Source organism: Myxocyprinus asiaticus, chromosome 38 (assembly GCF_019703515.2).
Source record: "Myxocyprinus asiaticus isolate MX2 ecotype Aquarium Trade chromosome 38, UBuf_Myxa_2, whole genome shotgun sequence".
NCBI lineage: Eukaryota > Metazoa > Chordata > Actinopteri > Cypriniformes > Catostomidae > Myxocyprinus > Myxocyprinus asiaticus.
In genome coordinates this window covers 8,937,514-8,954,027 of record NC_059381.1, presented here as the reverse complement: position 1 = coordinate 8,954,027, position 16,514 = coordinate 8,937,514, and the positions used below count along the sequence as shown (strand labels likewise).

At 39.0% G+C, this 16,514-nt stretch overlaps 1 protein-coding gene across 6 annotated transcripts in view; it reads right to left on the bottom strand.

Annotated features, from left to right (window-relative positions):
• Positions 1-16,514, bottom strand: part of LOC127428631 (ubiquitin-associated protein 2-like) — a 38,436-nt gene that overhangs the window by 2,019 nt on the left and 19,903 nt on the right. For all 6 annotated transcript variants that reach the window (XM_051677094.1, XM_051677095.1, XM_051677096.1 and 3 more), the window contains 11 exons: positions 13,960-14,153; positions 13,215-13,455; positions 10,132-10,171; positions 9,795-9,966; positions 4,218-4,275; positions 3,927-4,131; positions 3,343-3,434; positions 2,967-3,017; positions 2,645-2,726; positions 448-810; positions 187-291 (listed from right to left, as the gene is read on the bottom strand). In XM_051677094.1, coding sequence (XP_051533054.1) covers positions 187-291; positions 448-810; positions 2,645-2,726; positions 2,967-3,017; positions 3,343-3,434; positions 3,927-4,131; positions 4,218-4,275; positions 9,795-9,966; positions 10,132-10,171; positions 13,215-13,455; positions 13,960-14,153 — 1,603 coding nt within the window. The remainder of the gene's footprint in view (positions 1-186; positions 292-447; positions 811-2,644; positions 2,727-2,966; positions 3,018-3,342; positions 3,435-3,926; positions 4,132-4,217; positions 4,276-9,794; positions 9,967-10,131; positions 10,172-13,214; positions 13,456-13,959; positions 14,154-16,514) is intronic.

Here is a 16,514-nt window from a genome sequence, read left to right as displayed (position 1 = left end):
TTTTTCAAGTTTGGCAGACCTGAGTCACTATTCATTGTATGGCAAATACAATGTCTATGAAGACTTTTTTTTTAAATGAACCTTTAATATTCAATTGAATACAGTCATACGGGTTTGAAGCTACAGAATGAGTAAAAAATTTGAATTCTGAAATCTGAAGATGGAGATGGAGATGTATGTTTGTACCTTTCCCTGGGCCATTGGCAGCAGATTTGGCCTGTGTTTGAGAGGAGTTACTGTAGCCTTTACTGTACTCGGTTCCTGCGGGGCCTTGCGTCATGTCATCGTACCCTTGAAAGAAACAATACTTAGATTAAACTCTCAGATAAGTCTACAATGTTTCATATAAATGTTTATGCCTTATGTTTGTGCATTTACTTTATGATTAAGCCAATATGTATATGATGGCACACTGAGCACGAGTTGACCATGTTAATCTGTACTCACCTGAGCTGAAGGCGTGCTGGCCATAGCCGCTGGGCTGCTGGAATGGAGTCGTGGGGTTGCTGAGCCCCATGCCATGTTGCTTGGCGGAGGCAGGGGGCATGAACATGGTGGGGCCGTACTGAAATGCACTGGGTATGCCGGGCATCCCGGGGTAGTAAGGGAGGCCCGTGTAGCTGTATCCGGGAGGCAGGGCTGCGTTTAGGAAGGCCTGCTGTGTGTTGTGGTGGCCCTGCGGCTGAGGCTGGCTCTGTCCTTGGCTCTGAGCCTGTGGAGGCTGTGCTGTCTGTGGGGCGTGAGCTGCAGACAGACTGGTTGTGGGCGCTGGTGAGGTGGATTCACCTCGGCCAAACTTTGTGATGTCACCTACAGTACATGGAGAAAAAAGGCTTAGAGAAACTTCTGTTTTACCAGCATACAAAGAGATAGGGCTGGTACTATCTACACAGATTTCCCGATTCCGATTCGATTCACATTTGATTCCAATTAAATTGGGTTATATTTCACTAATAATGTTTTTGCTAAAATATGAAAGCAATTTGATGATTCTCAATACCACAAAATAAATTTTTTTAAACATTGTTTCAAGTTCAAGTAATTTAAAATAAAAACAAGAACAAATTACAAGCAATAAAACAAATAAAAACAATAGAAGATACACATTTTTATTTGCAATCATATCGATATGAACTTAATATGTGCAAATAACAATGGCTTATTTATGACAGAGTTCAAAGGAATTCACTATGGGACATTTTTTTCCCCAGAGCCCAAGTTCATTTCCGACCCTGGTTCCATTACAACTGAACAAAATTCACAAGCTATTGATTCGATTCAAATTTCATTTGATGCGATTCCAACTGGGTTATATTTCAGTAATAATGTTTCTTGCTAACAAATGAAGGCAATTTGACAATTCTCAATACCACAACAAAATACTACTTTTTCACTGTTTCAAGTTCTGAAGTAATTTAATAAAATAAAAACAATGAAAAAATTACAAGCAATAAAACAAATAAAAAAAAAAACAGAACAAAGATACAAATGAAGAAAACATTGCTTTTAGTTTTTAACAGCAGTATCAAGTATTCTAGCAAATATTTAAACATTTAAAAAAGCAATAAAATAAAACAAAACTACTCTGAATATTGGTCTTCACTTTATGATTACAATATATTAACACTTTTTAAAGCTACTCAAGTTATCCAGCCAAGCAGTAGCGGTTCTAGCTTGTATGGCACCCTGGGCGAAACCCGCTTCAACACGCCCCCAAAGTTGTTGACCGGGGGGGCAGGGGTCGTTCCTCATGCCGCTCCCCCACAAGATGCCACCCGTGGCAACTGCCCATGTCTAAATCCGCCACTGCAGCCAAGAGCAGTAAGTGGTTTCCTCTTTTTCATTATAGTCATTTGATTAATATCAACAACATACTAGACAGCAGCAGGTCTATTAGGCTGCATATTTTGATTAACAAATTAGCATTTTGTCCTACTGGTGACATTTACTTTAGACAAAAATTCCTTATAAAAAAGGGCCTTTTCCCAGAAATTTGAAGTGTATTTGACTGTTTAGGCATGTACCCACATTACTGCAAATCTGCTCTCTGACACCTGCCAGTCAGTGGGTACCGAAATGAGGAAATTATCTTTAAGATTATTTTAATTTGTGTAGTTTCTCCCTCTACACTTTTCCTTTTGGCCTGTTAACGAGATCAACCAGTGGCTGTCTTGCGATTGCCTGGTCAATCAGCTGGCATAAATTAAAAGATTTGATCTTGTGATTTTACAAGTCAATATAAGATGTGTTAAAATAATGATTGCAAATAATTGTAATTATTATTATTTTTATTTTTTTTTACCCAAGCCTACTAAAAAAATACTTTTTTTGGAGAAGAATGGATTGTACCAAAATTTTGTGATTATGCACACAATCTTACACAATTTAAGTTATAAAAGGGATCTGTGTTGTGAAGATGGTGTACATATGCTTGTAAAATGTAATTATTGTCTGCAAACTATGTAAAACTTCACAACTGAGGCCCCAGATGCTAACCAATTCTTCAGGGAACATTGGAGAACCTCCAATACAAATTTTAGAATCAATTTAAATTCTCCTGTTGATGTCATGTTCCTCTATTTGAATAAGTTCACAGACCAATAAAAATGTATCTAAACAATTAGCATTTATGAAAGCGTGGTACCTGAGTAAGGGTTGCTGGCAAGACTCCCATCTCTGCCAGACAGCGTAGCAGTTGGCCCTGGGAATGTGATTCCATAATAATCCTACAGTGATCAATAAATGTGAAGAGATTGCAGATTGAAAACCCGGCAGGGGATTAAATGTCACAAATAAATACGATTTTTGATTTTATTCTCTATATTGATCCTGTTGATCACAATGATTATAGTTATCTCACATAGTTATGATAACATCAAATAATTGTGTTCAGACCACTATGTAATTGTGACAGGCCTATGTCAAGTCGATTAATATTTGGGCTTTATTTTAAGAATTTCACTCACCATTGGTACTCTGGATTGGAGCATGTGGAGGTCTTCATAGCCGTAAATCTGCTGTGGAACATGAACAACAGAGCATTTTATAGACTATACATGTTACAATATTCAGTATTTTATTATTCACATACTGCACAGACTCCGCTTTAATACTGGGTAAGATTATGTATACACAGCATATGGCAATAACTCTTTAGTCACATGCAGACAATTTTTAACAACATTCCACTATACAATACATCCTAAACAAATGCAACACCATTAAACTGCGCAACCCCAAACAAAACGGACACACACAAAATTCCAAACTCACACTGATCCAGCTGCATCCTGGAGGAGTGAAAGCTGATATGTTTTGATTTAGGAGGATGGGGTTTCTTACCGGGTAGGCAGGCAGCAGACCTCCGGGTCCCATGATGTACTGGTTAGGTAGCAGTGGAGGAACCCCCTGAGACAGATTAGGAGGAGCTTTACCTAAAGACATACACAGAAGAGGTAGATCAGTTCTCTAAGGGAGTTGTTGATGGGGTGAAATCTTAAATGCAGAAGTGGCTTAAATAAAAAACACGAAAATGGTAAGCACCTTCTGAGGTTGTTGTTTTATAAAGTATTAAATAGATGCTTGTATGTGTTTTGTACACATGCTGACAGGACAATTACAGAATTTTGTCCATAAAAGGGCTTGGTGTGTGTAAAAGGGCTTGGTGTGTGTGGTAGTACAGCAGAACCCAAGCCTCGAAATACTGCCGGTGTCACAACATTTTTCAAATGGTAGTTCCATTACTACTAAGTACTTTTGTTTGCTAAAATAAATAAATAAATAAATTATATATATATTTTTTTTTTTTTACTTGCAATTTACACCCCTAGTTGTGATACATGATATTAGCTGGTATAGAATTGTATGATGAGTGATATAAAATATATAATGGTGTTGTGGCAATCCAGGTGTTTGTGCTCTCTCACCACTGGAGGAAGACAGTAGCTGGGCGGTCCTGACACCAGAAGGTATGATACCGTTGGTGCTGTGACCCAGAGCTCCAGACACGTGCAGACTGTTGCTTCCACTCACTGAGCTGCTCACACCGCTGCTGGGCAGAGCGGACACAGAAGGGGAGGAGAACGGCATTGACGAGGGAGCGAGAGAGTTCACGCTGTCCACACTGGTATACTGAGGGCACACATACCGGAGGTTGTGTTAGAGACAGTGGAGATGGCGTGGATAGTGTGTGTTTGTGAGTGCCCCAAAGAACTCACTGTAAGTGAAGAGGTGGTGCAAACTGCCGACACAGAGGAATGGCCACTGCTCACATGACTAAAGGAGAAAGAGGAAGAGATTCACAGATATAATCAGCCCCATCATTGGATATGAGGCGTGAGACCAAACATTCTTCCCATGAAGACAAATCTAAATCTTTAAAATACTTTTAAATGCCATGTTGTCTTTTATGAGACAGCACATAGTTGCCGCTTGCCGCTTCTGAGACAGTCAAGCCGCGTATCTTATCACGTGGCTCGCTGTGCATGACACCGCAGAGACTCATAGCATGTGGAGGCTCATGCTACTCACCGTGATCCACGCACAACTTACCACGTGCACCATTGAGAGAGAGAACCCTTAATTGCGACCACAAGGAGGTTACCCCATGTGACTCTACCCTCCCTAGCAACCGGGCCAATTTGGTTGCTTAGGAGACCTGGCTGGAGTTACTCAGCATGCCCTGGATTCTAACTCGTGACTCCAGGGGTGGTAGTCAGTGTCAATACTCGCTGAGCTACCCAGGCCCCATGTAAAAATAATATTAACCAATAATATCAGTCCATTTTTCTTGATCCAATAAAATCCTGAGTCAGTCCCACCCTACATGATTTCCTGCTGAATTTTGTATTTTGCTCAGATATACCACACATTATGGAGGTTAAATGTGTGTGAACAGGGCTGTGCCAATGCCTGACGTCAACAAAATCTAATTAGAGTCAGGAGTTGGCACACCTGGCATCCAATTAATGAAATGAGATTGGAGGTATGGGTCAGAGCTATTTTGACTTATAAAAAGCACTCAAACATTTTGAGTATGCTATTCACATGAAACATCTGCTGACGTGGACCGTGTCTCGCAAAAAGATCTCAGAAGACGATCAAGAATTGTTGCTTTGAATAAAGCTAGAAAGGGTTACAAAGCTATCTTGAAGAGCTCAGATCTTCATCTGTCCACATGGAGACGATTTAGTACTGTGGCTTCTCTCCCTAGAAGTGACCGTCCAGCCAAGATGACTCAAAGGGCACACCACAGAATGCTCAATGAGGTAAAAAAAAGAACCCTAGAGTGACAGCTAAAGACTTGATGCAGTCATTGGAACTGGTTAACATGTCTGTTCATGAGTCTACTATATGTAAAACATTAAACAGGCATGGACACCACGAAGGAAGCCGCTGCTTTCCAACAAAAACTCTGCTGTGTGTCTGAAGTTTGCCAAAGACCACCTTGACACTCCACAACGCTACTGGGAAATTGTTTTGTGGACTGATGAAACTAATGTTAAGTATTTTGGGAAGAACACGCAGCACTATGTATGGCATAAAAAGGGCACCGCATACCAACATGAAAACATCATCCCAACGGTGAAGTACGGTGGAAGGAGCATCATGATTTGGTGCTGCTTTGCTGCTTCGGGGCCTGAACCGCTTGCCATCAGAGGGAAAAATGAATTTCCAAGTTTATCAAGATATCCTATAGGATAATGTCAGTGTGGCTGTGTGCCAGCTGAATCTCAGTAGAGGCTGGGTGATGCAGCAGGACAATAACCCTAAAAATCTAAGTAAATCCACTACAGAATGACTTCAAAAAAAGAAAATCCACCTTTTGGAGTGGCCCAGTCAGAGCCCAGACCTTAACCCAATAGAGATGCTGTGGAATGACCTCAAGAGACACATTCACACCAGACATGCTGTGGAAAGACCTCAAGAGACACATTCACACCAGAATATGGCTGAGCTGAAGCAGCTCTGTAAGGAAGAATTATCCAAAATTCCTTCTAATCGTTGAGCAGGTCTAATCCACAGCTACCGAAAACGTTTGGTTGATGTTATTGCTACCAAAAGGAGGATCGACCAGTTATTAAATCCAAGGGTTCGCTTACTTTTTCCACAGCACTGTGAATGTTTAATGGGACGTGTTCAATAAAGACATTAAAAAAATTATACAGTTGAAGTCAGAAGTTTACATACCCTTAGGCTGAAGTCATTAAAACTCATTTTTTAACCACTCCACAGATTTCATATTAGCAAACTATAGTTTTGGCAAGTCGTTTAAGACATCTACGTTTTCCAACAATTGTTTTCGGACATATTGTTTCACTTTTAATTGACTATATCACAGTTCCAGTGGGTCAGAAGTTTACATATACTAAGTTAACTGTGCCTTTATGCAGCTTCCAGAAAATGATGTCAAGCCTTTAGGCAATTAGCTTCTGATAGGCTAATTGGAGTCAATTGGAGGTGTACCTGTGGATGTATTTTAAGGCCTATCTTCAAACTCAGTGCCTCTTTGCTTGACATCATGGGGAAATCAAAAGAAATCAGCCAAGACCTCAGAAAAAAATATTCTGGACCGCCACAAGTCTGGATCATCCTTGGGAGCAATTTCCTAATGCCTGAAGGTACCACGTTCATCTGTATAAAAAAAAATAGTACGCAAGTATAAACACCATGGGACCACGTACCATCATACCGCTCAGGAAGGAGATGCATTCTGTCTCCTAGACATGAACATAGTTTGGTGCAAAAAGTGCAAATCAATCCCAGAACAACAGCAAAGGACCTTGTGAAGATGCTGGAGGAAACAGGTAGACAAGTATCTATATCCACAGTAAAACAAGTCCTATATCGTCATAACCTGAAAGGCTGCTCAGCAAGGAAGATGCCACTGCTCCAAAACCACCATAAAAAAAGCCAGACTACAGTTTGCAAGTGCACATGGGGACAAAGATCTTACTTTTTGGAGAAATGTCCTCTGGTCTGATGTAACAAAAATTGAACTGTTTGGCCATAATGACCATCGTTATGTTTGGAGGAAAAAGGGTGAGGCTTGCAAGCCAAAGAACACCATCCCAACTGTGAAGCATTGGGGTGGCAGAATCATGTTGTGGGGGTGCTTTGCTGCAGGAGGGACTGGTGCACTCCACAAAATAGATGGCATCATGAGGATATATTGAAGCAACATCTCAAGAGATCAGCCAGGAAGTTAAAGCTCAGTCACAAATGGGTCTTCCAAATGGACAATGACCCCAAGCAAACCTCCAAAGTTGTGGTAAAATGGCTTAAGGACAACAAAGTCAAGCTATTGGTGTGGCCATCACAAAGCCCTGACCTCAATCCGATAGAAAATTTGTGGGCAGAACTGAAAAAGCATGAGTGAGCAAGGAGGCCTACAAACCTGACTCAGTTACACCAGTTCTGTCTGGAGGAATGGGACAAAATTCCAGCAACTTATTGTGAGAAGCTTGTGGAAGGCTACCCAAAACATTTGACCCAAGTTAAACAATTTAAAGGAAATGCTACCAAATACTAACAAAGTGTACATAAACTTCCGAAAGATATAAAAGCTGAAATAAATAATTATCTCTACTATTATTCTGATATTTAACATTCTTAAAAAAGTAGTTATCCTAACTGACCTAAGACAGGGAATTTTTTCTATGATTAAATGTCAGGAATTGTGAAAAGCTGAGTTTAAATGTATTTGGCTATGGTGTATGTAAACTTCTGACTTCAACTGTAACTGTGTGTTGTTAACTTAAGCACATTGTGTTAGTCTATACTTGTGACTTTGATGAAGATAAGATCAAATTTGATGACCTATTTATGCAGAAAACCAGCTAATTCCAAAGGGTTCACATACTTTTTCTTGCCACTGCATCAATAATTGTTTTTTTCCGTATATTATTGCAAAGATATTTTGGACGCTCATATTTTATTTATTAGGGAGGTCCGATACTGCGCTCATGTACACGTAAAAATGATCCGATACCAAAAACCGATACCACTTAACGTACCAGTGTCATTACGTAAATTCAGCACACAAATTAGAATCACATTATGTCCTAGTGAGATTATTTCATTATATAAATATATAGTTTGCATGAGCGGCGTGCTGCAAATGTGTGCACTTGTGAATGTGTGGAGACAGTGTGGTGCCGACACTGGCTGCACGTACCTTTTAAAGCTCCTCCACGGCTCATACAGGAAACACCGTCATGAGCATCGAATGCTATGTTTGTAGCAAATGACGGTGAACAGAGCGCAAATTCACTTTGTAGCGCAAGGCACATACAGAGTGCATATTTAATTAGTTAAATAGCAGCCTTTTGAGGTTTAATAATCACTGAGTCGCGTAGCAACCAGCTTTTCTGGAGTGGGAAGATCCAATCTTATGTGAGAGCTCCTTGGTCATACCAACACAGAAACATTTCAAAATAAAAGCTCCGCCAAAATAAAAGCTCAATTAAAATAAAAAAAGTATGACAGAAATGTAATATTCCCTGTTATACTACTACTCCTAATAATAATAATGATAACTCAAATGTAATTGTAATTTATTTAAGCAATATCTTATATCTGTGATGCTCATTATGCAGCAGTTTATTAGACAAAAATAACTCCAATGTTTTTTAGATTGTGCTGTGAGGTTCTGAATAGAAGCACTTCATTTGATAAAAATAATACAATATCATGTTAAAAATTAATTGTTATACTTTCATTTAATTAAAGTTTTAATGAATTTATTTAAACATAATTTTGATGGGACCAGGGTAGCTCAGCGAGTAAAGATGCTGACTACCACCCCTGGAGTCGCGAGTTCGAATCCAGGGCGTGCTGAGTGACTCCAGCCAGGTCTCCTAAGCAACCAAATTGGCCCGGTTGCTAGGGAGGGTAGAGTCACATGGGGTAACGTCCTCGTGGTCACTATAATATGGTTCTCGCTCTCGGTGGGTGCGTGGTAAGTTGCACGTGGATGCCGCGGAGAATAGCGTGAAGCCTCCACACGCGCTATGTCTCCACGTTAACGCGCTCAACAAGCTACGTGATAAGATGCACGGATTGACGGTCTCAGATGCGGAAGCAACTGAGATTCGTCCTCCGCCACCCAGATTGAGGCGAGTCACTACGCCACCACGAAGACGCGAGAGCGCATTGGGAATTGGGCATTCCAAATTGGGGAGAAAAGGGGAGAAATTTTGATAAGGGCACACCATTTTGATGATAAAATGTAAATAAACTGTTGCTATGCAGTTAAAAAAAAAAAAAAAAAAAACACAGGTAAAAATAAATTCTCGTACTCGGTCTCAAAAGAAATGGTATCGGGACATCCCCATTATTTATTTGTGCATTTATATTAACATCCTTCTGTTTACTTAAAGAAGCATGGTCAAAGAAATAAGGGGATTCTCTAAAACCAGCATTTCTCTAAACTGCTTATAGTACTGCACAAATGAAGAGAATCGCCCAAGAGAAATTGAAACCAATCCCACATATGGTCTTTCACAGAAATACTGGGTTTCGCTGCAGTTTCAATTGTGATCCAATTATGATATTGTGATGCATCGCTATGTATTGAATCATGACATATATTTTGCGACAGGCATCGTATTGTGAGGTAGTTGCGGATACCCAGCCCTATTTGATCAAAATGATGCCAAACATAATTATGTCGAATGAGTTTGGGAGATACTCCCTTCACAATATTTACATTTATATATTGTGAATATCATGATTATTTTTAACAACATAATATAAAATGAATGTATGATACAAAAAAGCTACTACTTGCTCACCTGCTGAGGGGAGGTAGGCTGGCAGAGGAAAGCTCAGAAGCCAGGCTGGACAGAGCAGAGCTGTGTGGGGTAACAGAAGGAGGTAACAGAGAGGATGGGGCAGAGGGGGCAATAATTGTGCTGCTGCCCAGAGAGGGAGACTCTTGTTTTGCAGTGGAGGAACTCGATGTGGCTGAGGGGAGACGAGAATGGCATGTGTGTTAAATAAAATGAAAAAGGTGATTGGGTCATATATTAAATAAATTAAAGCAGTTAAATAGTGTTTTATGAAAAACTGTTAAACCCTGCTCTAATGCATATAACACAGAATGAAGGGTAAAACCATAGTTTGACTTACTGTCTAAAGCAGCAGAGGTCCTCACACCATTAAAACCGTTCTGTCAGAGCGACAAACACACAAAGCACTGTAATGTATATATTCACCCAAAAAGAATTCAACACCCTCATGTTGTTTCAATCCCATTTGACTCACTTTCTACCATGGAGGATATTTTGGAGAATGTCCAGGTAGAGTGCATCTTTTAATAATGGGGACTGAGGCTGTCAAGCACCATACAATAGGGATGTAACGGTTCTCGGTAAAAAACCAAACAGTATGGTTCGCCACTCACAGTTCGGTAAGCATTTGCCTGCGGTTCATCTCAAGTTTAATGACGCATCTGAATCATGCAGTTTGGCGAAGAAAATAAAGCACAAAATAGACATGCGCAGTTATAACCTTCGCTAATGCACCCGTATCGCTCTGTAGACACGCCCTGTCTGTTTCACATGGGTCAACTTTCTACAGAGAGAAGCTGTACTATTAACTGTATGTATGTTAAATCAGTTGATGACATCACAGTTCTGCACTCATTAGTGTGAAGTTGAAAATGGCAAGCAGAGAAAACAAGCTGCAAGATAGAGAAGCCCCTGCATCATTCAAGTCTCCTGTCTGGGAACTTTTTCTTTGTGCAGTCAATCACAACAGCAATGGTCATAAAACCTTTACAAAACAGGCACTGTTTGCAGACATTGCTTGACACGAGTGCCGTAAACTGGTAATACATCATTGTTTGATTATTTATTTATGCGAATATATAGTGTGAGGTGCGCACAGAGCCACAGGTGAGCCCGAAACTGCACACAGACACATTCCCTTCCGTCTTTAAACAGGCACTCATTGCTAGTTCGGACAGACATATAACAATAACTAAAGCGCTTGGAGTGTTCATTGCCAAAGTTATGTTGCCCTACTCCGTTGATGATGATGTGGGAATTCCACGTATGATTAAAACACTTGTGTTGCATTATGACATCCCTTCTAGCATCCATTTTAACAGCAAGGTTATTCCTTCTATAGTGATGTACAGCTTCTGAATGCTGAATATATGTTGAGTATGAAATGCACTTTATGTTGATGCATGTAGCATAAATGCAGGTATTAAAGGAATAGTTCACCCAAAAATGAAAATTTGCTGATAATTTACTCACCCTCAGGCCATCCCAGATGTACCTGAGTTTCTTTCTTCATCAAAACAGAATTTAAGACTTTCAGGATTTAATTTCAGGCCTCCTCCTCTAAACAATGCAAGTGAATGTACTCCATTTTTTGACAGTCCAAAATGCATATTTAGGGTGCATCAAAATAATCCACACGACTCCAGTCGACAAATAAAGTTGTTCTGAATGCAAACGATTGATTTTTTTTGACAAACAAAACAATACTTATATACTTTTTAACTACAAATGTTCGCTTCCATACATCTCTGTGATGTGCCGCTCATGAGAGGGATGACGTAAGCTTGTTGGTAAGGTCACGTCACGTGAAGGAGGCAGGAAGCGCGTCATTGTATACATTGGTTTTTGTATTATTTGGAAATGATTTTTTATTTTATTTGATATTGTTTTGAAATTGTTTTGGACTGTTTTGGTTTGTGAACGGTGCTTGGTCTGTGCTCTGTGCAAGTTTCTATTGTAAACAATGACGCGCTTCCTGCATCCTCCTCCACGTGACGCGTGACCTTACCAACGAGTTTACGTCATCCCTTTCATGAGTGCGCGTCCCAGAGATGTACCGAAGCGAACATTTGTAATTAAAAAGTATATAAGTATTGTTTTGTTTCTCAAAATAATCAATCGTTTGTGTTCAGAAGAACTTTATTTGTCGACTGGAGTCGTGTGGATTATTTTGATGCACCCTAAATATGCATTTTGGACCGTCAAGAAATGGAATACATTCACTTGCATTGTTTAGAGGAGGCGGCCTGAAATGAAATCCTAAAAATCTTAAATTCTGTTTTGATGAAGAAAGAAACACAGATACATTTTGGATGGCCTGAGGGTGAGTAAATTATCAGCGAATTTTCATTTTTGGGTGAACTATTCCTTTAAGTTAAATGTTAAGTTAGTAATTAGGGGGAAAAAATTAGTTAAGGACACTAACGAAAATTAACCATGGTTTTATTAAGTAATACTGTAGTAGCCATACAGTAACCATGGTTTTACTATAGTAATATTGTAGTAGCCATGACTGAATTAACAATGACTGCTGTCACCATTGATTTCTTGGCAGAAATCATAGTTTTGACACAATTAACCATTGTTTTACAACAGTAATACTGTAGATTCCATATAGTAACCATGATTTTACTATAGTATCGTAACCATGACAGTAACCATGTTAATTTTGTGGTTACTATGATTTTACTACAAATACCATGGTTAAACTATGGTTACTGTACTAAAACCATAGTGATTTGTAGTGAGGGCAAATCTCTTGAAGTGTTTATTACCAAATAGAATATTTTTACTTTGGATTTGGCAGTAATATTTTTTTTTTCTGAACATAAATAACGAACCGTACCAAAACCATGAACCTAAAACCGTGATACAAACCGAACTGTGATAAATTTGAACCATTACACCCCTACCATACAACACGTGCCACGACCCCAAGCCAGGCTTCATGTCAAGAAGTCATTGCTTTTCACGTCCTGTCACTGAACTGGCCCAGTGTTTCAATAATAAAAAATAAAAAAAAGAGATTGAAGCGCTACGGCAGAGGGGAACATTTACAGTGATTTTTTTTATTTTTTTTTATTTCAGTCTTTTCCTCACACAATGCCATTGTATGGCTTCATAAGACCTGGCACATAGTGCAGAAGTTGTATGGGCTACCTTTATGGTGCTTTATTGGGTGCTCTTCAGTCCCAATACCCATTATGAAGAAGAGCACTCTGGACATTTTGCAATATATCTCAGTTTGTGTTCAAATGGAAGAAAGAAAATCATACAGGGTTGGAACAAATTGAGGGTGTGTAAAAGAAAAAATGAAAAGACTTTTTGATTGACCTAACTATTGTACCAACAAAATTAGTTTTAGAAGTTATGAATGAAGTTATAGAAGTTTCATGAATGTGAGTTTGCGGTCTCTGCACCCACCGTAACAGGTCCAGAGTGCTCCTTGCTCTGAGAAAAGTTCAGTCTTGAGTGAGGAGACTTGCCGCAGTCAAAGCTGTTACCCGCCGATGATGCAGCAGCAGAGGAGGATGAGGAGGAAGAGACCGCGCTGGGGGTGGTGTGGGAGGGGGCAAGGCTAGGGAGAGGCACCGAGGGAGAGGGGTAGATTGGGTCAGAGGAGGCCAGAGGCAGCAGCAATGGGACCGGACTGGCCAGAGATTCACTAAAGGGCAGATCATGGGAAACTTATTAGCATGCAGAATGGAAAGCAAATTTTATAACTAAAGAGACAACACTGGTTTGAAAGCCATACATTGAGAGATCTAGGAAAACCAGCAATACATGTGGTCCACTGCTTGAAAAAATATAAACACTCAAACTTAACTTTATACATTAACTTTAATGAGTAATCAGACATCAGCAAGACCAGGGATAGTTCACCCAAAAATAAAAATTATATCAATATTTACTTACCTTCATATTTTTCCAAACCCTTATGACATTCATTCTTCTGTAGAACACAAAAGTACATGTTAAGCAGAATGACAGCCTCAGTCACCATAAATAAGATGCAATGAAAAAGTGAATGGTGACTGAGACCAACTCCTGTGTTCCACGGAAGAAAGTCATATGGGTTTCGAACAACATGAGGGTGAGTAAATGCTGACAATTTTCATCTTTGGGTGAACTAACCCCTTAATTACAGTTGATCATTTTACTGACTGACCTGACAGGTTTAGAATAAAGGCTGCTCTGTGATTGAGGAACCACTGTGGCCTCCCTCATGGGTTCACTATTGCAATTCTCTGACTGACCGAAGTCCGGAAGGGCAGATTCCGAACCGAAGTCCAGAGCACCAAACTGCACATTTAAACCAGACACATCTGCCGAGCCGGGCATCTCTACCGCAGAGGACGGGATCTGAATGCGTGCAAACATACAAAGACTTCAGACAGTGCATTTTAAGTTTCAGCACTATATTTTTTAAATACTGACAAAATGTCAATGGAAACAAACACAGCATATATTTGTGTAACATATATACTTTAGGCTTTATATGTTGTAAAGATACGCAGCAAATATCATGTAAAAATGTACAAAAATAAAGATAAATAAAATATTAAAAAGGGACTAAAAACGAAAACGAACTACATTTTTTGCAGAACGTAACCGAAAACGAGAACAAAGTGATTTTCAATTGTTCCGGAGTGGCACATTATTTTTAAATGCTGGTAACCGGTTATAACCGGTTAATTTTGTTTCAATATTTGTTTCATGAAACCAAAGGCCAAAGGGTTTATCACAGTAAACGTTTGGAACTACACCACTTCATGTTGCCTGTAAAAATGAAACGTGCTTTGATCCTTAAGGAAACTGCTGCATCACACATTTCTTTGCATAATTGTCCATTGTGGATTTCTTTGAATAAAAACCTTTTAACAACTATGTAGAATTACTACATATACATGCACAGTTAATCCAGATACAAGAAAAAAAAATATAGAGGTAAAAAGTACATTTACTCAGTTCTTTCCAAGTCTTAACTGAATCATTGTTAGATATGATGCATTAATGCAGATTTGATGCAGCTGGGTTTTGATTGAGAAGCAGATCTGTAATAAAAATTATACTTAACTGTTAATTAACCATATGCTTATGATTTCTCTGCTGATAAATCCACCACACAGAAAAAAACATTGCTTATTTTGGTGAGTCAAGTGGCTTATTTTGAGCTTGTTTTTCCAGACCAGGTTTCTGTTGCGAGATCTGACAACATGGCAACTGGTATTTCACCCACCCTTAGCGCAGTACTGTCATTTTATAAATGAGGAATTTTACTCTCCTCAGAACACCTTGATACATTCTGGTATGGAACTATGGATGTGTGAGACTAGTCGACTAAACGGTCCTGATGCTGCAAGTCGACACTGGAATTACTAGTCGGTTAATATTCCCCCCATTAAACTGATAATAATTTTTACACATTTAAGTTTGGCTTTATATTTTTACAGAGGCTGCACTTAAATTACTGTCATATTAAATGTTACATATTTTAAACAGAATTAATAATACAAATATTATTTTAAAAAAGAGGATATCTGGAGCAGATACAGAGTTTAATTTCACCTCAGGCTTCGCGTGCTTCTTCCCTCTCTCCTTCGCGGCGCGTGCAGGAAAATATCCTCTCGCTAGACAAGCAAACTCAGCAAAGTAGTAATGAAATTACTTCGGTGGTGCGGGAATTGGCTTTCCAAATGTTTGAAAGTCCCTAAAGATGTTTTCACATTTGAGTCTTCTTTACATCTGTGCATGCTTGGATGTTATTTTTCCGCTGAGCAGGCTTTTTCAAGTGCAGGATAGCCGCCTCAGGTGAGTCAAGTCCCATCTTTCACCAGACCATGTCCACGTGTTAATTTTACTCATCAAAACATTTATGCTTTTGAGTTAGTAGCCTAGAAAATAACTGTTTTATAATAGGTATGTCATTTTTTTAATCTGCTGATTAAGAAGGCTATTTTCAACGAGGTGCCGACTGCTTAACGGGTTAAACTGTCTTTTATTCTGTGTACAAGTCATGTTTAGAATACATTAGGTTTATTGCAGACTACATCACAGGTCTATTTTTTCTATCCTATAGCTACTATTTTATTTATTTTTTATTGTTTGATGTTCTTTACCAAACAACTGTCATATTAGATCAATGGTTATTGCATGACTGCACGTTGTGAAATACGCGCAACTTTTCAGCGCATTTTTTTCTCTCTCATAGATTTGGCTTAGTCTACCTGTTAATTATTTTCAACAATGTCCTGACTGTTTTAATATGTTAAGTAACTTTTACTTGGTGATTTCCATTTAGAACAGGCTTTTAGGGTTGTTCCATTAATCCTGCACTATTCATTCAATTGTTTTCAATAAATATGTCTATTAAATATTCGCTAACGTTGATTCAGTGAATGCGTGTCATGTTCTATATTTAATGTACAATGATCATAATTCAAGGCGAGCACGTCGCAGAAAAATGCCCCTTTTCAGTGGAATTTAGCATCGGATTTGGACTAGATTAAGTATTTTAAATGGGTCGTTTATTACTGTTTTCTGAAGGTTGGTTTCTCTTTAGACTAGTCGGTTACAAAATTCCGTTTAAACGACAGCGCACATCCTTAGAACACCCCTTTTTCACAATTCAATAAAATTTTGATGAATAAAATCAAGTCCCACCTTAATTTTTTTCCTTGTTGAATATCCTGTTTCACTCAAAATACATCAGATTATGGAAGT